The 22,490-nt window shown below is 37.8% G+C and overlaps 1 protein-coding gene across 5 annotated transcripts in view; it reads right to left on the bottom strand.

Moving 5' to 3' along the window:
- Nucleotides 1-22,490, bottom strand: part of MAEA (macrophage erythroblast attacher, E3 ubiquitin ligase) — a 54,411-nt gene that overhangs the window by 27,068 nt on the left and 4,853 nt on the right. For all 5 annotated transcript variants that reach the window (XM_027791442.2, XM_013301852.3, XM_013301846.3 and 2 more), the window contains 2 exons: nt 9,702-9,884; nt 5,976-6,179 (listed from right to left, as the gene is read on the bottom strand). In XM_027791442.2, the coding sequence (XP_027647243.1) occupies nt 5,976-6,179; nt 9,702-9,884 (387 nt within the window). The remainder of the gene's footprint in view (nt 1-5,975; nt 6,180-9,701; nt 9,885-22,490) is intronic.

Here is a 22,490-nt window from a genome sequence, read left to right as displayed (position 1 = left end):
AATACATACTTATGTGTTTGCCTACAAGCCATTCTTGGACTGCATGTCTTAACAAGGAAGACTTCTAAGGGTACACTGGTATGATTGTTAAGAGAAGTACTTATTCAGCTTTTAAGATCATACGGCTTCCTTCAACTCAAACTTATGTTTTTCTAAACATTCACATGAATTTCTTACTGAAGCAATCACATGTTACTGACATCCATCCTGCTCAAGTATAAAGTTTACTGACCCAATGCTTTAGAACTTTATTATGTAGCTTATATGTCATGAGTCCTTTAAATTTAACTCCAGATTTAAATTTCAGTCTTTAGTATTTTTAAAGTCTCCTAGATTTTTAAGTTTTACTCTAGATTTAAGTTTTCACTCCTACTTCACCTAGCCATATCAGTTAAATCTGAATAGTCATTACAGGCTTTTGGATAGCAGACTGGTAAAACAGTGCTGTATCAAACAAAGCACATGCTGATTTCTTCCATGTATACATGCTGCTATCAGTCTGCTATGGTGATCGTCCATTCAAAGCAGAACACAGCTCTAGCAGTGTTAAAAAGACTCAGCGGAGCACAGATCAGTCTTCAGAAACACAGAAGCAATGTCTTACCTGCACATTCCTCCTGATGTGCACATCTGCCTCCAGCTACACATGTTCACTGACCACAGAATGCCTTTATCCTGCATATTCCTCAGAGCAAGGACACCAGCTACACAGTCATACAAAACTTCCCACCCAGTGGGACAGGCAAAGACAATCAGCTTCTATAAATATGGAACTTTCCTTAAAAATCAAGCAGCTATGGGTTCAATACCATCTGCCCTCCTCTGTCAACAACCAAGAACTAGGCTTTGGAGAGACCTAAGCAAACCTAAGCCTATCACATTTTGTAGAATAGTACTCCTGGAGAGCATTTTTCATTCACTTTGAGTTATGGCTTAATACCTTAATACCATTCACTTGGAGTTAAGGCTTAATACTGTTCCTGTTTGTGATGCTCAAACATGCAGGTCATTTTACATCTGCCATTTTTTAAGAAAGTCATCAAGCAGGAGCATTGTCAGGGAAAGGATGACTTCCGAAGTGGTAGCTTCAGTAAGATTTTGCCCCAAAACAGATGCAGAAATCATTCAACAGTATTCTACTGAGGTCTCAGCCAAAGTAATCAATTCAACATCGAGGAACTTTCATAAAGCAAGGCAAGAACCTTTAATTCTGGGGTTGAAAAAAAATGAACAATGACATAGAATACTACAAAGAAGGGATTAAGCCCGACTTTGAGAATACCAAATTTTTGTATTCCAAAGGACATCAAATATGGTTTCATAACTTCCTGTAACAAAATTAACCCAATTGAACATACCTGAATTTGTTGTAGGTATTTTTCCAAATACTCAGGTTAATCCATTCAAAATTGTTGCCAAATTATGAAAGCTGAAGCTGTGTTTATGCAGCAGCAGAACTGAACCAAACTGGAGAGCGGAGAACTAAGGATAATCAGCTTTTTCAGTGAACCACTATTGTTTTCATTTATATTAATCAAAATTAATTTTTTAAAAATATTTGCTATACCAGTTTGAAAGAACATGATATATTTTCAGGATGGCTTTGCAGTATCTACCCTGTTTTGATATTCTCCAGGGAATAGCCATTACCACAGATTTATAAAGTTCTACTCGGGAAGGAAACCATTGACAAAACATAAATATCTGAACTCCCACTTCAAGAAAACTGTTCTGTTTTGAGGACTGCTGTCAATTGCTTTAATACTGCCCAAAGTGTCAAGAAGCCCTTCTAAAACAGGTCAATATTCACAACCACCATACATCTAAATAAAACTTATGAAGTCAAAAGAATACCCCCCCCCCCCCGCCCCTGCCAATTCTCAAAAGCAAAAAGCACGCTGTGGTATTAATGCAAATGGCTAGTTAAGTATCATTGAAGGATGATGCACCTAATTAATTACTGATCTAAGAACACTAATTTGCAAAACTCTGATTGGCATGCATAATCCACAACGCAAGGTCTAGGCAGCTAGTTTTAAGCTATTTAAATGAGTTATTTTAACTCAAGCATTCTCTTGTAACTTCAGCCTTACAGTGCCACTGCCCACCCTCCCCTGAGGTGCAGTAGTTCTTCTGTCCCTCTGGTTTATAGATGTCTAAATTATTTGCTCCCTATCCTCACACACAGACACTTAAATTCATGCTATTTTTCACAGGAAAAAACATTGCCAATTGTATAACTTTTGTACAGTATGAGCATTAAGCCAAGAACATATATTCTTTTACTAAAATAAATTAAGCAAAGACAGAAAGCAGATTGACAGCATATGATAAGAGACCGGCAGCTTCAGAATCTGGGTTTGTTTTCAATCATATAGGCAAAAATCACTATGGCTATTACATAATTAAGCAAAGAACATAAGGACACTTTGCAATTTTTTTTTCTTCCTAACCTATTAAAAGAGGGGCTATAAAAAGTATGCAATTTAAAAAAACAACCACCCCTAGGAACAGCAAACAAAGCACTACATACCTAATTATAGAACTTATCTACAAACAGCAACCAGCTTCCTACTGGAACACCACATTTCCAAAACTAGATATGCCTATCAATTAATGGCACAGAAATGAGATAGCACTTAATGTAGCAGAAGATGGAATCGTTAAGTTTAAGTTAACAGACAACCCTGCCAGCTAGCTGAATATATGAATCTGCAGATGAAACAAAAGTGTGTTATCAGTAGTGTTGCACTCCAAGGTCTCAGAACATTATGCAGTTTAACAAGCTAATATTGATGAGCTTCTTCTGTATGCAGTAACAAAAACTTAACGTCGTGTTCGTATCTTCAACACAAACTTTCATATCATTAGGAAGTCAGAAAATATCAAGCAAAAAAGTCCGCAATAGAATCCCCTCCACCCCATATTTACTTTGGCACAAACGTGAAATTTCTGTCCTTGACTATCAGCTCTTATTTTATTATTACTCACATTTTGGTTTCCTTTCTCAAGCAGTATTGCTCTTCTTTAAAGACATATCACCCATTACATGTTTGTAGTTTATTTCTTATATTGCCATGTAACATTGTTTTATACATGCCACATCCCTAACTTGAGCTAGTTCATAACCCAGGTATTAAAATTTCCCTATAATTTTTTCACATCCAGCATTTTTCATAGCTGTTTGCTTCCTAGTTTATAACCATGGCTTTTAAGTGCTAATCTTCCATGACAATAATTCGCAAGAATATAATTTCTATGAGGGTAGTTAATTTAGAAAGCAGACTAGAATTTGTCACAGCCCATCAATAACTATTAGAATTGGACACTATGGTGTCTAGTTGGATCTTTGAGCAAACTGTCTGCTGTGTATTACTGGCAAAGATATGAATGATTTAAGGGTTTGCTTTTGGTCACTGAAACAGGAAGCTTTCTAAACTGTTTCCACCCATGAAGTATCTTAGCAGCACTGCAGGTCTCTTGGTATTCAGAAGCCACGCAAGGAACTTAAAACAAGCAGGTTGAGACTTGCTCCCAAGACTGGTCTAACAGCTACTGAAAGATGCTTAACCTAGGATCCACAAGCTACAGCTGAAAGAGCAGTTTCCTTCAGCCCTTTCAAACAGCATCAGAGGGCACTTTTAGCCATTTGGCCTGCAATCATAGAAACAGAACCACAGAACAGTCGACATTTGGACCTCTGGAGGTTGTGTAGTGCCCTTGCTCAAAGCAGTCATCTACAACAGGTTACTTAGGACCTCTCCCAGTTCAATCTGGGTTTGAATACCTCCAAGTGCAGGGAGACTCCACAGCACAGTTTGTCTGCTGGGGAGCCCAGAACTCAATACAGCACTTCAGATGGGTCTAACCACTGTTGAGCAAAGGAGCTGGGATCACCACCCTTCTGCTCCTGGTGATGCTCATCCCAATGCAACCTACAGCACTGTTGATTCTTTGCCACAAGAGCACATTGCTGGGTCATGCTCAACTTGTTCACCAGCCTCACCTCCCACTGGTACAGAAGTTGAGCAAAAACCCCATGTTTTTTTCAGGTTCCTACTTAGGGTAATAGTGCCTACCCCCAATGGTAACAATATTGTCATATATATATCAGGCAACAGACATGGCCACAGCAGTGTGCTTTCTGAACCCTGCAGTGGTAGAGGTATTTATCAATGTTACAGTTGAGACTACAGTAAACAAAGATTACTTTGGGTAAGGTAAGAACACCATGATATTTCGTAATTTCTGCAGCAAAGTTACATTATTAAGCATCAGAGAACATTTCAATGCTCATATCCTACAGCAAAAAAGTAACAAACCCAGAAGTTATTTATTAAACCAGCAAAACCACAAATTCTGCATGACGATCAAGTCTCAGTATCTTACTGTTGTAAAAGCTGTTCACAATGAGTATCACCATACGGTAGAAGAAGACTGAGTACAAAGGTGAGATTGAGGGAAGTCTATCCTCCTTTAGTCAAAATGTAAACTTTAATGTTGAATAAAATGCATAATTTAAGCAAACTAGAAGAAATAGTTGCACATGTTGAATGCACTGAGGCCATAAGTTGTGTTATTCAAATTACTTTGATATTATGCAAATAAAAATACTTAGGCTTGAAGGCAAAAGTTAAATAAGGTTATTTAAAACTTTTTTTTAATGACAAAAGTTTCTGTGTGGCAAATAGAATGAAAAGCTTTAAGGCTTCACAAGTGCAACGCTTTGTACCACACGGTGTTGCAGTGTATCACGACAGACTTCCATGCTCATGTCTAAACCAAAGCTGAGCATTAATCAATCAGGCATAATAGAACTTGCTATGAAAGCAAAGACCTAGTAGGTCTTTCAGCAGACCTGGCAGGTACATTAACATGATGATTCAGCAGGAGATGAGCTGTGCTCAAAACAGAGGGAGATGTCTACCAGAAGTAGAAGAGCTGCTGACCATTCAGCAGCAATTATCCCAGAACAATTGTCTTTTTGTTTTTATTCACATGCATGGGCTATCTTTAGTGAGGCACAGCAGCCTCTTCAGGACTATTTCCTATCAAAAGTCTGTAACCCACTTCCCCTCTCCCTTCAATTCAACCTCTGTTTGCTGTTTCCTTTTTGGTATTTACTGAAATCACTGCTGGTTGAACAGGATCAGACTGGTAAAGCAGCCAAGAGGTAACAGAGACACATGACAGATACGCTCATTGTACAAGGCAAACAGGTACATATGCTGTAACTTGACCCCTGTAACAAAAATTTCTTCCTCTGAATTCCAAGAGCATGGATTCATTGTTCTGCATAAAGCAGCTACACCAGGGTGCACAAACTCCAAGCACTTCACAAGCTATGGAAGCAAAACCAACTAGATAACCAGTGAAAAGGAAAGTAACAACCACAGAATTGTAAATGACAAAATAAGCCAAACAGCAAAAGTTTCTATGGACCATGCAAGATTATACTGGCTAATAAAAACCCCAAACTGTATCAAGATTTATTTTCCAAAGTATAAACCAGATTTCCTCTCAACGCATTAAAGAGTAGGATAATACAACAACAGTTGTTCCTGCAATCAGCATATGCTGTTCTCCTCAGTCTGGTCACACATATAATCAAAGTGTGACTAGACAGAGGGAAGCTCCACCAACTGCTTAATCAGCAGCCTAAAAGCCTCTAGCAATAAATTCTGTATGACATTTCAGAATTATTCTAAATTTAATAGGGCAAGGTGTTTATCTAAAAGCATTTAATTTGTGACTAAAAGTTATGCCTTCAATTTTTACTTATTTAATACATTAAAATACAATTTATGCTAAGTAAGGAGAACAAACCTCAGGCCTAAAAAGATTAGCAGATAAAGATTAGTAATAAAGGCATACTAATACATAAAAATAGCTGCTACAGGGCTAAATAAGCTTGTTCTTATTTGCCAACTTCCTCTTTACTACTGTTTTATAAGTTAGTGCACATTGCTACTAACCTCAATACCACTTTGTCTCGCTAGTTTTACAGCTGTATTGTAGTAGCCACAGCGTAAAAGATGTTCCACCATCATACGATCCATACGTTTCTTCTTCCACATGTTTGCAGCAGCTGGCTGGTCACTACTATGTTCTTTCAGGTGTTCAATCCTACGTTTGCAGAGTTTTGCACTTTCATCTTCAGCCTGGATTGACTCAACTGCCTAAAAAGTAAAAATTAACAGCAACAAGTAAAAGCCATAGATTTTCAATTTGCTTTTGAAGCAAAATACAGTAAGAATTGTTTGTAAGCATTCTTAACTTTGTATATTTACTCCAAATAGCATCTCTTTTATTTAGACATTTCCTATGGCAGCACGTACACTTCAGCATGGCTGGTCCAGTTCTGAGATATTCTTACATATAAAGAAGTTTTGACTGATTTGACATTATGAGTATATGCATTTTTTCTGCCCAACGTGCAGTTAGTCCAAAATCAACAACTTATCAACTACAGCAGCAACTGCTGTAATAGTCTGCAAAGAGCTTTGAGAAAGTTTGCAGTCATCTTGTCCGAACAGTCGAAAATCATGAATTTCCACCTCTAACCTATGCATAGCTTCCTCCTGAAGCAGCTGTCCTACTGGATTAGTTCTACTGCGGAGTGATGCAGAGTGAACCCACATTACTTCTAATACAATGGAGTCATTTTAATCAGGCATATAATAATGAAAATTACATAAAACATTTGGCTTCTTGACACCTTTAACTCAAGGATTTTAAGAGTAGTTTTTCAAAAATTATCAGTTGCAGAATGACGACTTCTTAAACCAATGTATTTACATGCCCCATGAATATCTCTACAGCTTTTTTCTTAATTAAAAAACAAACATTCTGGTCATACTTACTTTCCTTCAACCTTAGTTATACAGCTGATTAGTTATGCTGCAAATTTTACCAGGCTATTTTATTAGATATACATATTGTAACCCAAAGGTAGCTGACTCAGTATACAGCATGTGACAATTATGGGTTATGCCAGGCTACAGAATACAAGAAAGCTCGCTGTACTTTTATATGCTTGCTAAAGTAAAAGCAAACCAGAAGACTGGAAAGGTACTAAGCCTCCATCATCCGCGATATATTACTAGTGATGCAGTTTCAGGTTGGGTTGCCTCACTCGTGGTGGCTCTGAACTCACTGGCTTATGTTTGAACAACTGCACAGCTATAGCAACAGGGAAGGCCATGCAGGTTTGCCCACCAAGCACAGACCAAACAACGTGGCTGGCTTCTAGTAGCCTACTTTGCACTCCGTGCTGGCACTGCTGCCTTCCCAGTACCCAAGATATTCAGGCTACAGTATCATACTTGGGTAACAGCTTCACCTCTGGAAGCACAGGTTGGTTCCATTCACTTTTACCATGCACGTTGATTTACAGACTACTTCTGGAAGAATCAGTATTTAAAAAGCAAAGTGAAATTAATGAAAATGTGTCCAAGAAAAACCTATTAAGCATTCACCCCAATTAAGCTTGACTCTGGTCTGGCCCTTGATACTAAATTCAAGTATCTAAACCCCCAGTTTCTATACAAAATAGTATTTTACTAAAATTCATGTAAACATCTATCACAGGAGTTATTTTTATTACTGAATACCGAGTTACTTATATTACTGAATGTAGCTTTGTTTTTTAGCATATGGTTTGGAGATCAGTATTTTGTTTAAGTTATAAACAGCCTTTTCGTACTGAGCAAGCAAACTAACTCGAGCCAAATCTTACTTTCACTTGTTAGATGTCTGCAGTGTTATCAGATGTGAAGGCAACCTCAAGAATTATTATTCTGAATAGAACTAGGAGAATTCACGGCAGCCAAGCACAAAGGTTGAGGCCCTTTCTTATTCCAAAGGGCTCTCCTTACATGTTTTTTTATCTGGACTTACACATCTCTTGCTGTTTTTTTAATCCCTCTAAAGCATTCAGAAAGGCTACAGATTACTTTCCAAAACCCTCTGAAGCAAAAGCCTATCTGGACTTGCTCTGCTGTACATTAACAGAACTTGAGGGAACAAGCATATTAAACAAGGTACAAAAGGGAAAACAAAGGCCTTAGTTTCTCCAGGATCATTTTCAGAACCCAAGAAACCTGCTGTGCTGGAAAGCTCTTTTTTAAGAGCGAGTAAGGTGTTAAATAAAGGAACCATCTAATTCTATTATGGCCATCTCAGCAGTTCATCAGATCCTTGTCTAAACACAGGAGAAAACAGAGATCCTATGTGGATCCAAAGGCCCTAAAGAAAACAACCATTTTGCTCGGGGCAGAGATTACAGAGAAGATAGTTGGAGTTGAGAGTCTGGAGCAGAAACAAGACCTTTGTATTGCAGAAGACTTTTACTGCTAAATGGATTATTTTTTTTTTTCTCTCCTTTTGTTCTTTCTGAGCTGCTATAAGATTCCCCACAGTCTTTCAGGCAGTCGAAAACAAATGAGCAATTACACTAAAATGGAATCTTACACCCAAAACATTCAGCAATGCCTTCAGACACACCCCCGCAGTCAGCAAAGATTTAACAAGTAAATAACTTACTCCTCCACATCATTACTACACACCTACAAGCAAAATCCAACACCTCTTTCAGCAACAGCAGCAATTTCTTTCTGTAAGTAAGAGAGAAGTGAAGAAAACATATCCTTCAAGAGCTCTAAGCCTCACCAACCAGATGAAAACAGCAATTAGATTTATGAAGTCTTTTGCAGAACATCTTTTCAACACCTAGCTAACCTGTTCAAGCAGAAAACCCCAAATCAACATACATGACAGTATTATTTTCATGTTACAAACCTCCAAGGTATTTCGACGCTTCACTTAATATAGTCTCAAGATTTGTATCTGTTGGTTATTTCATTTAAGTTTTAATGAAATGACTCTGCTACCATTTGTTTCATCTATTTATTTTTGGAACAGTACTGCTTTAAAGCCAGGCAACAGCACTATTTCAATTTTTCTGCAAGATTTGTTTTCAAGTAAGTGTTCTGATGAGTCTCAAGATGAGTAATATTCCCATCCAAAATAAGGATGGCTTATACTATGTGGTTCATGTATTTGACTCATTCTCCTTCGAAAGATCTGGTGAAGGCATGAAAGCTTGGCTGTATTTCATACGAGCATTCAAGCTAAACAGCTATAATCACATTATCCTACTAAACTTTGTTTAAAATGCTTTTAGCAATATTCCCTAGGGATCTTCAAACCTGCAAATTCAGTGTTTATAAAATCCAGGACAACTCACACATTCTTTGCAAAGAAGCCTTGACATTGCATACAGCTAACCCCCCACTGGGGTTTAAACATTTTTCAGACTCATCTTCTACCTGTTTTGTTCTTAAATGATCAATTAATGCAACTGCACAAATCTTTCCATCAGACAAGCAGGAACTGATACAAATAAACTCAATTTCTGTTCTCTTTGTGTGTAGAGAAATATCTCTTCAGGACTATATATAATAATTTTGCCTCTCAACAGAGATTTGTTACACTTAGTCATGGAACACCAAGTCATGTTTCATAAGTGCAGTGAAGCAAGACACAGTATGTTTTGGTGTTCTTCTGGGCATTCTAAGGCTTTTGACTACAGTGCCAGTAATACCTGTATCTTGGAAAAAAAATCCAAGCCAAGAGCATTGCAGAAAACTACTCCTGTTAAGTTTGTAAAGACAAAGCCATCAAAGTAGAATATCACTTACCTTTCGTTTCAGTACACTGAGTTTTTCAACTACTCCATCCAGGAGACTAACAACAGAATCCACAGCAGGACAACTGCTCAGCGTCTTCTCCAGCTCTGCCACAACCATTGTAACGTGGCTAGTCTCTCTATCAATGTTTTTCTGTGCAGCTCGAAACCGTTTGTTCAGTGTTTCATATGGCACCTAAATGAGAAATACCAAGTCATTAGACTTTCTACAGTAAAAAAAGTCAGGTCTTCTCGAGTTTAAAAAGCCTGATGATTTTATCTGATGCAGTCAGAAGACCACCTAGGTTCCAGGACACTAGAGGTCATTAATTGAACTTGAGTTCTCGTATCAAAGCCCTTATTTAAGCCCTCTCAGCAAGGAGATAACACTTCAAAACTTATGAAAAAAACCCAGCAACCAGAAATAAAAGCTGGTAGATTCTTTTCTGATACCATTTTCACCTATCCTGCTCTGACTGTAGCAGGCACTGATGGAAACAGTTCAGGGAGAACAGACAGCAGACGTGTGTATGTAAAACAGAACAGCTACCAGTTAACTACAGCTAAGATACTGCCCTTCAGAATACAGCTTAACTTTACATTTCTTTCCTTCAGGAGTTCATGAAAGAAGAGAAAGTCACCTTTGAGAAAGCACGTATAATGCATATTACCTACTGGGAATTTTCTGTTTAGTGCACCAGTGATTATTCAGGAAATCCAATAAGTCTCCTGCCTACTTCTGCCCAGGAAGGACCACTTTTTACTACTAATTCCAGTAGGACTATAACAAATGCCAAGAGAAACTCCATGTAAGTTTTTTTTTTTTTTTAGTGAAAGAAAGCCTACACTGTATGACTAAGTTTGTTAAATTCCTGTACCGCTCCATTCCTTAGCTTAGAGGCTAATGAGTCTTGGAGGTCTCCTATCCTACTTGTCCCACAACTTTATGGGGCAGCCATATCAACACTGCTACTGACTGCCATTAAGGACATACATGAGTAGTCCACAGCCTGGTCAAATTTTAGGGTACTGAATGACTTTGGGAAAACTTAGTTATTGTTAAGCTACTCTCACCATATTGTTTCCACTACAGTGACAGCATAAGCAATTTAGACTGGAAGTTCTATTCCTTCATGGAAACAGGAATTTTAAAACTAAAAAGATTCCAGTACTGTACACTTCATCCATCCATATCTTTTCATCTTGAAAAACTCCATGACAAGTTCTTTCAAGTAGTTATGATAATCTTGACTGCTTTTCCATTAATCAAAGGCATAATTTAGCTAGCAATCAGAAACGCAAATCAGTGTTCTGTTTGGTACATATCACATATGTTTAATTACAAATCTTTCAAGTGTATCACTTCTAATCAATTATATCAACTTTGCGTCCATTTTCTTCCTTCTAATCATCTGCACACAAGGAAGCACCCCCAGCACCCACTCTTCTTTTGACTTTTATCAGGAGAGAAGTGACTGCATAACCGTTGCAGTTCACAACAAGAGATGCACTGAGAAACAGTTTAGGTTCAGAGTAAGTATGATGAGCCAAAGCACTTGCTTTCCAAGACTTTGTGTAACCCACAACAGGTTGTTCTTATTTGTAGTAGAAGGATACTCCTGGTAAGACATCAAAGAGCTTCTCTTCTCAGAAAAACTGATCTACTTAATGATCTCAAACCAAGACCTAAGCAAATGATGGAACAAGCCTTTACCACAGAAGTATCAAGCTAAAACAACTGTTTTCCTTATACATATTCCCCTAAAAATCTCAGCATCACCCCCTCCAAAACTCAAACTACATAAACCATCACAATTAATAGCCTTCAATGCCTACTTAATTGTCTATGTAAAAATCTTTTTTTCCATCTTTAGCTCTTATTTCCCTTCTCCATTTCCACAAAAAGCGATTAAATGTTTTCAAGCTCCACAGAGAGGTGTTTTGGAGGGCCATTATTTTGAGATCTCATGCTTTTGAGCATGGAAACTTGTTTCTGACTAAGACTTGATGCCAGGCAGCATTAAGACAACTTCTTTTGCCCCCTGCATTTTTTTAACTATTCATTGAAAAACAGGCTTCCTTCAGTTACTTGCATCTACTGAATTTGTGCAAGTACTTTGCTAATCAGCTTTCTACAGGACACTGAAAAGCTACATCAATCAATTTTTAGAAGCTACTACTCATCTAAGTATCTGTTTGACTACAAAGTGTTTTCGTTAAATTTTGAGCAGTCAGTTGAACTTGACACACATCTAGTCAGTTTGAAAAAAAAAAAATCAGCTTTAATATCCCTTTTCCTTTGTTTCTTATCTGCACACAAAAGCAATAAGAGTTCCCATTTCCCTTGCCCTGTCTCTTTAGCGTGCAAATTTCTGGCATAGTCTGTGTTCATATGACATTTAGAACAATTGGACTTTCCACTTCAGCTGGCATCATGGTATGTAATTTATAATGTGACTAGGTGCAACAAGTTTTTGAATCTTATCTTTTTTTCCTACCCCCCCAAAAATTTGAATATCTTGTGTTGAAGAGGCTATGACTTGAAATGTTTCACTATATGCTCTGAAAGTAAATGCAAATAAATACATCAGTAAACATAATTTGAGTGTACCATAACAAGGGAAATAAAGACTATTTGCAGAGTTTCGGTTGTGCAAATAACTTCATTTTGTCTTTAAAGTTAACAGGTTTGGGTTTTTTTTTTTTTTTGTTTTGTTAGGTTTTTTCCTTTTGGGGTTTTTTTTTTTGGTTTGTTTGGGTTTTTTTCCCCATTATTTGCTTGTTTCTTACTATAGAACCAGCAGTTTTTAGAGAATATTTGTAAACTGTACCCAGGTACAGCTTTTACACCTTACTTTACTGGATTCTACAAATGCCAAAATGTAGAAATTGCAATTGCCATGCTCCTTACTGAGCAAGTATCTTATCTAGACTCTGCATCCTGATCTGCTCATTCTTTTGTTATTAGTAGAGCTCCTATGCTCAAAAGAGACTCTGTTTCCTAGCACTGGTTTGCTTTACTGCAGAACTCTTCAAAAGTTACAGACACTGTATCAATAAGTTGTTTTTTTTCAATCCAATAATGAAAGTAAATGGAAGGAGAACATAACAAAACAATGCTCTGGAAAATGTAATTCTATAAGTTCTTAGTTATGGTTCACTTTAACTTTCAGGTACCATAGTTATAAAACAGTGAATACCAAACTTTTTGGACCAAAAGGCAGCTGCAATATTTATACATATTATTAGCTGCCACAAGCCTATCAGAGACTGTCAATTTTTACTGCCAGTACCATTCTGTGACCAAGACCAGATTACACAGTTATTCTTTAAGGACAAGAGTGACCTATAGAAGTCAGCCTAGGGAAGTGTTACCTTAATGAAAAAAAGGATAACCACTACTAAACATAGAAAACAATTGAAATAAAGCAGCAAGAACCAACCAGAATGTGTTCTGTAAAAGCACAATACCAACTTGTCCTACTCAGAGCTTGGAAAACAACACTTCAGTTGGCTCACACCATCAACATACAAGAGGATGGATACACAAAGGAGAAATGTAAAATATTAGTGGGCAGCACATTTAAATCCAGTGTCACTAAATAGATTCTGCTTCTTTTGTTCAACTTCCACAGCTGCAGACACATTATTCAACCTAAGCATGTACTAAAGCACCTCAAACAAACCTAAAGAAAAGGAATTTGACTTAAGCTAGAACAGCCTAACACAAGAAGTAAAATTACAGTAATGCAAGTTTTTCCAAGATCAAAATTTTGCTACTGTGAAGGAAAGTCTGCAGAAGCCTCCAGGCAAACAAATGGAGCATAACCATTTCCAGGTGCTAAGTGCTAACAGAGAGGTAGAGACAACTGAATAGCCCAGTCCACATATTTTCTTCATTTCAGAAGTTACTTTGCTCTGGTTTTACAAAGCCAGAAAACTGATGTACTGTCCCAGAACATGCTCCAACAACCTCTAGGTCTGGACGTAAGACTTATGAGAGGATCCTTCTGGGTCTAAAAGCTTGACCTGGTGGAAAAGGAGGAAGGACTGCCATGAGAGCTTTACCTTGGTTATTCACTTGAGTGGAGAACAGCAGAGCTAAGAATGTCAGAGGCACTTTTTAAGCTTACACTTAGGAACTCAACTGTGACGTTAACTATCTGCCCTTCAAAACCAAACACCGTCCTCTTCCAGCGCATGAATGTAAATAAGGTATCACGAGAAGTCTGACTAGTTCTAAAATCATGAAATGGCTAAAACTGTTCAAATTGTGCAACTGTAGGTAATATTTCTTTTAATAAACCACATCAAATTTAACTTGAAACACCCTTAAATAGTGAATTTAATAATGATAGTACTAAATATTTCCATCAAATTAAGTTTTTCAATAAGGCATTGATTTATTGATATACTTTTCATTTTTCTGAATACATACCAAATCTAGAAAAAACCAGCAAATAATAAATGCTTGCCTATATTGTATCCTGATTGTTAGCAAACTGTATTACTTCTGAAGTGTTATCAGTCTGTAAAAGAATAAAGACATTGAAGTAGTATCAAGTTAAACAGCGAACCCTCTACTGCATCCTACAATGCATATCTACTTTTGTTTTTACATTCAATATCAACATTTTATTAAAATTCTTTATTTTTCCTAACATTTTCAAGATTTATCTACATGCACACACTTAGTACTCCACTCATAAATCAAATATATAGAAACAGACTGCTGACAAGTACTCTTACCTCAGCCCAGGCTTTTTCTTTCTTTTACAGACACAGAAAATTGTCTTTAAAAAACATGCCATGAGAACATACCATCTATAGCCTTTAACAATACAGAAAGGGAGAACAGAATGCAAATCATTTTCCCCTCACAGAAGTTAATTATAGCTTAAGAAGCTCCGCTACCTCAACAGTATTTATGCTGGTGGGAATCAAACAACAGACTGGACTTCTTACACTGGTTTTAGCACCTTGATGGCATCTCAAGAATGTGGCAAGTCACACACTCAGCTTCAGTGACAGACACAGTCACTCATTAAGAACCTAGGGTTTTCAAACAAAGTGAAGACGTATGCTGCCAAAGGGTGCTCTGCTTGGGAGAAAGTAAGAAATAACAAATGAAATATGAATTGTGGCTAGATCATCATTGCAGAGGTGTTACAGTTTTCCAGCCATGATGGAGAAAAAGCATTCTGAGTCTCAGCTAGAAATCCAGCACTTGTTACCATCATGGCCAACATAATACACCCACTTTATTCAACTAGAGTTCAAACTAATAAGCAACTGTAATTACAAGGACTTTATAGGCAGATGAGCAGTGAAGATGAAGAAGGACTTTATAGGCAGGAAGATGAAGAAAAGCATCTACAAAATTGAGTTTGTGACACAGCAACAAAGGACAAGAGAAAGTCTTAGTTCTAAATGCCAGCTTCGTCTTTACCGTTAAGGTCTTCTCCTAAGCCTTCCTGAACGTGTATGAACAACTGAGTCTGGGAAGAGAGGTACTATTTGCACAAGAAGTCTAAAGCAAGCTGAAAATATACAAGTACATGGGACCAGATGGGAGCTCGCTCGCTCACCAATGACACTGTCAAGCTGCTATCTCAGAAATGTCAGTGAACAATGGAAGTTCTCAATGACTGAAACAGGCAAGTTCCTTGCCTCTTCCAAAAAGAAAACCTGGAAGATCATGGGAACTACAGGCTGATCTGCCTTATCTCAGAGCTTTGAAAAGTTATTAAAAGAAAGATTCATCTAGAAGGAATTTCCAAGTTCATAAAGGTAACTGGGAACAGCCAGCCCAGATTCACCATTGACAACACTGCTTTCAGTGATGAAACCACTCCCTCTGAGTGACCAGCATACACTGGCAGTCTTTCATGGATGGTGACTTGAGTGGCTGGAATACAACACAGGTTAGGGACTGACTGGACAGCCAGGCTCAAAGAATAATGGTCAGTGGTTCAAAAGCTACGGGGTGGCCAATTACAGGCTCTGCTTGACTCCTGAGGAACATTATCAGCTCCAACATACGTGTCTTCAACCATCTGCACTATGGAACAGAACACAATCAGAAAGCTCAGAGGACAATAAATTGGTGGAGTGCTTGATAATGCTGGGCGGCAAAGCTGCCATTCACAAGAAATGACAAGCTGGAGAAACACACCAAGAACTTTGTGATAAGCAATCAAGGCAAAAACCAGAGCCCTGCACCTGGCACAAACCCACCTCATCCATTAGCACAGGCTGTGGAAAAACTGGCTAGGACCACTTCTACAGAAATAGATGTAGAGGTTCTGAGGGACAGCAGGTTGGATGTGAATCAACACGCTCTTGTGGCAATGAAAGTTAACCACAGACCAGGCTGCATTAGGAAGATTAAAGGCATTGGGTTGAGAGTTGTGATTGTTCTTCATGCTCAGCACTCACGCAAGCTCATCTGGAATACTGAGTCTGGTTTTCAGGTTACTTCCCTGCCCCTGCCAAAGAAAAGATGTTGACAAACTGGAAAGAGTACAGAAGGCTGCCACCACAGTGGTTCACTGGTTGGAGGATACAAAATCCTAAGAGGCTGAGAAGGGCAGGCTTGTTTTGCTTGCAGAAGAGAAGGCTGTGGGGAGTTGGAAGCAGCACAATCTGATAGAAGTCTTCTACTACCTAAAGGTGACAGTCACAGATAAGAGCTAGCCACTTTCTCAGAGTTAGAGCAAAAAAGGAAGGAGGTAGAGTTGACAGTTACCAAGTAACATTCCAGCTGGACACAAGGAAAAAAATATTTTAGGCAGTATAGTTGATAAGCCCTGCAACAGCAGCTGAAAAAGGTGGGGCAATCTCCACCGTTGGAAAGTTTCAGAACTAGGCAGGACCCTGAGCAACTAAAACTAGCTCTGAAGTTAGTCCAGATTGAAGGAGAAGCCTGAACTACACCGTCTGCAGAGGTCCTTTTATGAATTCATCTAGAAAGAGACTGGATAATAGATCCCCAGTGCTACTATAGACACCAAATTCATCTCCACATGAAGGTACGAATGGCCATACCAGTAAGACCAAAAGCCTCTCCTCTATCACTATCCTCTCTCTGAAAATATCTAGAAAGCATATGGCAATTGAAAAAATGCCAGAACATAAAGTTATAATCCCAAACAGTCTCTTTGGGCTTCCTGAACCAGAGGTGGGAGTTTTACTGTAGAAACGTAACAGGGTGTTTCTCATCCATGAACTCTGCTAGTTATTGTAATATATATTACATTTCACAGTCTCATGCCCTCTGTGAGGAAATACTCCTTGGTTTTGACTTGTCAACTGCTAGCCTAATTCAAAACCCTTTTTGTTCTTGTTTTGGAAAAAAAAAAGGCAACATACACTCTCTCCTATGTCTCTTGAGATTGAAGAGGCTCCTTCTAAAGCATTCTTTGAAGACAGCCATTCTGTAGCTCTAATCACTCTTGCCCTTCTGTAGACATTTTCCAGTTCTACTACATACTTTTTCAGGATGAAGGAAGGGACAAAATGAGAGTAACTCATATTACTTGTGGGAAGAAGAAACCATGACTTTCCATTGCTATGTAATGAGGTTCTCCATTCTCCCCTTTCCCAACTGTTTTGTCCTAGGTTTGTCAACATTAACCTGATCATTCCCAGAAAACATTCACTCCCCAAGATCCCACTGAGCAATGATAATCATTTCCGACTCAGGTGTTATGTGTATAAGACTGGGATTGTTTTTTCTTTCCACTGTACCCAAGAACTGTATCACATAACACTTATCTATATTGAATTTCACCTATTTTAATACCCATTCGGTCTCTCATTCTTCTCCGATGCTTCACACTTGGGTTGTATCTGTAATACCTTGACTATTTCAGTATCATCAATGAAACTGGATCATCTCAGCACTCGCTCTCTTCCATGCTGTTCCAACAGCTGAATATCAGCAGTACTGGCAGAGACACCAGCAGAACGCCAATACTAGGACTCTTCCATTATACAGGCTGGTTACTACATCTTGATGTTGGTTTCTTATCTTGCACAGTTTCCTATCTGCATAAGGACTTCTGTCTTTTTTCTTTCAAAAGTTCCTGATAAGGGATATCTTAAAAAAATCACATAGTAATACAAACAATCAACCAAACCCACCACCATACCATGTCTTTTTTTTTTTAACATAGAAGTCCATATCTTTGCATGGCACGACTTTCATTTTTTAAAGTCACATTAACTGATGCACATTATTCCATTCTTGATTAGTCAGAATAGTATTTCTGCATCAATAAACCATTGGTTGAAAGGGAAGAATCAATTACAGGTATTAAGAATCTCACTAAAATTTTACCAAAGTAGAAGCACTGAAACAAAGCCTTCTACTTATTCTTTCTTCTACAGTCATCCCAAAAAAATCCTCCGACTACTTCAGCATTTATCAGAGAACTTCCAGAGAATAAAGGGGAGAACTGTACACCAAAGATTGATCTTCCTTAAGCCAAATGAGTTTATTTATAAGAACTGTTACATACTGCATTTCTGCTCCTTCAGAGGTGTACAACGTTAGGCCAAAATGTAATGGCTACTGTGTGAAACTTTGAATACCATCTTGATGCTGCCCACATGTTTTCTAACTGGTACACCGTAATACCAAAATTTCTGAATGACTGAATTGCACATGTTTCTTTCATAATTAAAGTTCTGTGAAAAATGTAAGCCTTTATTCTCCCACATGTCTTTAACCTTACACTAGACCTTTAGCACACCAGGTCTCAAACTGACCTGGTCACATCCTGTATCAGCTAGATTTCCTTCTGCACTTATGCAGATTCAAGCCTAAAGAGTTCCAAATAATAAAAAAAGAAACTAAACCCTAAACAGTCAGACCACAACATCAATCAAAAAGACTTTCTACCCCACAGTGACTGCATAGAGCAAACTAGTTCAGATGAAGCAGAAAGAAAGAGAAAGCAAAAACCAGTTTGCATAGCTATCATTTGGTTGTTGGAAATTATAGAGCAAAAGCGATACTTCAAAGTCATCATGCTTGAAGGAAAAATTCTTTGGTGGTGAAAGTAAGACCACTCCCCAGACTCCTGTTCACAGGAATTTTCTAAGGTTTATTTTCTAAAAACTCATTCTCACAGAAAACAATATAGAGAACAGAAAAAAGCATCTTTTACATAGGTTTGCAGTTCTGTAAAAGAACATCTGTTTTCCTCCTGTGTTTGGGAGAAAGCGGTTAGCAAGGTCTAACCTGACAGCAGTACCAACTCATAGGCAGGGAAGTTTTAACTATGTATCCTAACTTCACTAATGTCAATGGGAATCATCCTTCTTTAACTTTACAGTTTCCCAGCTGAAAGGAATTCCTTGCCACATAAAGCGTGAATTATTATTTTTTTTAAACACAAATACCTATACATTTTTTACGTCTTTCCAAATTAACTGGATCATGGGCAGGAAGGAATTTGAAATGGATTTTAAAGAATCTTTTTGCATACATGAGGTCAGATAACTAGTGGGAAGAAAAAAAAGTTTCAAGAAAAATAGTAAGAGTCCTACCAGATTAGGTGGAGGAAACCATTACAGAACTATGTTCTCCTTTCAAGGGTCAGAAAAATGATGTACTTCCTCTCCTCAACTGAGTTAGCTTAGAAGACCTGAAAAGCACTGAGATTTGTATGAATTTACAGGTCTCTGGGATAATTCAGTTGGAGACTGAGGTACAAATAATTTTTTTCAAATGCCGTATGTTGTGCCCTTATATGAAATTAAGCCTAGCCACAAATGGATAGGGAAAAGAAAGTGAGAAGTGCAGTGATGAAACTGCCTTTCAAAAAAATAGAACCAAAGACAACTTAGCTCTACTCTATGAAAGAGGAAAAAGGAGGTATGGGAATAAGGAAGACAGACTAAGATTTCCTAAATAGTTTTAATAATGTTTTAAGAGAAAAGGTAAACCCAGCAATAAACACCTTTAGGCTTTAAATTGTTTCCTTGACACAAACTTAGATCACCACACTCACCTTCCACAAAACAGAAAAGTAGAGGACATTTATTACACAGGACACCATTTGAAAAATGAGGCAGGGTACAATAAACTAGTGCAAGTTTTCCCCTCAAACCACAGATTAAGCATTTCCATGCAGAATTACTGAAATTCTGTATTTTTATATATTTAATTTCTTCCTTTAACTCTTGGATTATTTCAGAACTGAGTCAGCATCATTATTTGTTACTAAAATCATCCAAAATGTAAATTATATATATAAAGAAGAATGAATTCTTCTGATGTGTAGCTCCTATCAATCCCTTCAAATAGTAATAATTTTGCTTGTTCTAGGCAAAATCAGAAAAGGAAAAGAAAGTTAAGAAACAGGAAGTAGCATATTTCAGGAATGAGAGCCTTAAAATAATGGATAGATTTAGGTTTAATTAGGTGTAAGCAGTCTTGAAGAGATACAGATCAAAACAGACAAAATAATTTCGTAAGCCTAAATGCAGTGGCAGATCAACTGGATTTTAAAAAAAATCAAAGCCCTTGAGACTATTGTGTGGTTGGTTTTTTTTTTAAAAAAATCTGACACAAAGCCCAGTAGCTTTCCTTAGTTAAAAACAGGTCAGTTTTACAACTCAGGAAGACAGTACTGCATATTCTAGATCAGCTGTGTCTAGAAAGAAAATAGCACTATAACGTTCAAAGCTGCTAGTTATACAGGAGCAAATTAGCACTAAGAATTCTTGGACTATCCATCTGCCACATGCATACTTACTCAACAGAAGCAATTACAATTCTTCAAAATATTATCCTTTTACACAAACTGCTAGGAACTTACTGCTGAATACATTATGAACCTCTGAACAAGGCTTCCAGCAACAAAATAAAGTAGTTTACAAAGCCATTTTACAGTTACATAAAACTGTCTTGCATCCTTACATAAGCAAATTGACAGCCATTTTAGAGTCCTGTCTAGAGCCACACTAGGGACATCAGAGACCACTCATTTTCAATGCACTTGTTTATAGCTGCCATCTTGGACTCACGTCTCAAATGAGATTTCTTCACTTTTCTCCTTTTGGTAGAAATATTTGAGTATTAACAAACACCTTAGCATTTCTCCCTGACCAAAGCAGCAGTCAAGTTGCTAAGCTAAGGTCACACAGCAGGTTTGTGTCCTGAGTGAGTCCCTTCATTTCTTTTGATCCTTCTTCTCCAAATATTTGTTCATTTTAATCACAGCATCACCTCTTTAAATGAAAGAGGTCATCATCCTCCTGTGTGTTTGCACAGTTTAGACACCAAAATACTGGCTAGAGACTTTAGGCTAGAGATTCCACTTCCAATCAGATTACTCCCAAAATAACTTATTCCAGCGGAAGTGACAGCACTTCTCCCAAGACAAATGAATTAAGGATTATTAATTCAGCAGACCTATATAAAATACATGAATGACTGAAATTCTACTCACTATATTATCTGTTTTACTTTAGTTCCCACTAGTTTACAACTCAAAGTAATGCACAGAGCATAAAAAAAAAAGCTAAGATGAAACCAAAGTAGGTTGTGAAGCAGCTAAATTATTGGCTACCAAAATGAAGATACCCTGTTGATTTTTCAAATCAAGTAATATTTTGTTAAGGTATTGTAAGTAATCAAGTAGTATAGCATATTCCACATTCTGGGTTAGCAAATACTTCCCATGTAGTCTATCTCCAGGCTGTAAGCTCTTGGAGACCACAGGTACGATGAAAGCAGTTTCTTAAGTTTACAAGGACTGATGGATTTTGCCAGCATGCCCTTATAGCAAATACCAATCTGCCAACCAGTTCTTTCCTAAATCTGTGGGCCCCAAAGGTATACTATTATGCTGATTAATATAAGAACTATTGAACTGAAAGACCATGGGAAGAAGTTTAGGGAAGAAAAACTGACAGCGGGTGATCTGTAACCTCCAGTAAGACCTCCACTCTTACCACACTAACTCGTGAAACATTTTCCTATCATGCTACCTAGCAAATGTTTGAAGCTCATCTTTACTCCTGTTTCCCAGCTCTTGAAAAACATTCACTATGTAAAGAATCAAAGATTTCAGATACTCATGCTTTATGTCAACAGTCAAAGACCCCAACATATTAGCTACCATACAGACATCTCATTTCTATACCAAAAAACATACACAAACCAAACTCAGAAGACCACAGGGCACTGTTGTGTGAAAACACTAAAAAGCAAGTATGCTGCAACTGTGAATCACAACATCAGATAAGTATTCATTTTGAAGATACCAAGACACTAACAGGAGGTCTTCTGTAAAATGCGTGAGAGCATTTTTCTTGAAGTATTTTCCTGCAGGGACAATGGAGCACTAATAATCAAGCAGCATCTCTAACTCATGGCCACACTGTTACTTACTGCCTTTTAATAGGTCTTCTTCTTTCATTAATCACTTTAGAATGTGTCCTATAGTGACTGGGCAGCAGTGGAAAAGAAACCAATTCCCACAGGAGCCAACTCCTACTTCAGCTGCTTTCCAATGTCAAACTTCTCCTAAAGTGTCAGAGTATCAGATTTTATGTAAAACACAGCAGCCTGTAGAGTCCAGTGCAGAAGAACAGCAGCAGTACAAAAGATGTCACGCTTGTTTGCTGACATGCACACATGATGTGTCGAAACAGGAAGTGCATTATTCAGCAACACACATGCTCAGTATGGACATCCAGTGAGTCAGAGCACCCAGTTCAAAAACTGATTTAGTGTGAGATCCAAGTGTTCATACTGAGTTAGTACAGAGCTGATTGTTACCAATAT

Source organism: Falco peregrinus, chromosome 2 (assembly GCF_023634155.1).
Source record: "Falco peregrinus isolate bFalPer1 chromosome 2, bFalPer1.pri, whole genome shotgun sequence".
Taxonomy (NCBI): Eukaryota; Metazoa; Chordata; class Aves; order Falconiformes; family Falconidae; genus Falco; species Falco peregrinus.
This window is presented reverse-complemented; position numbering and strand designations above follow the sequence as displayed.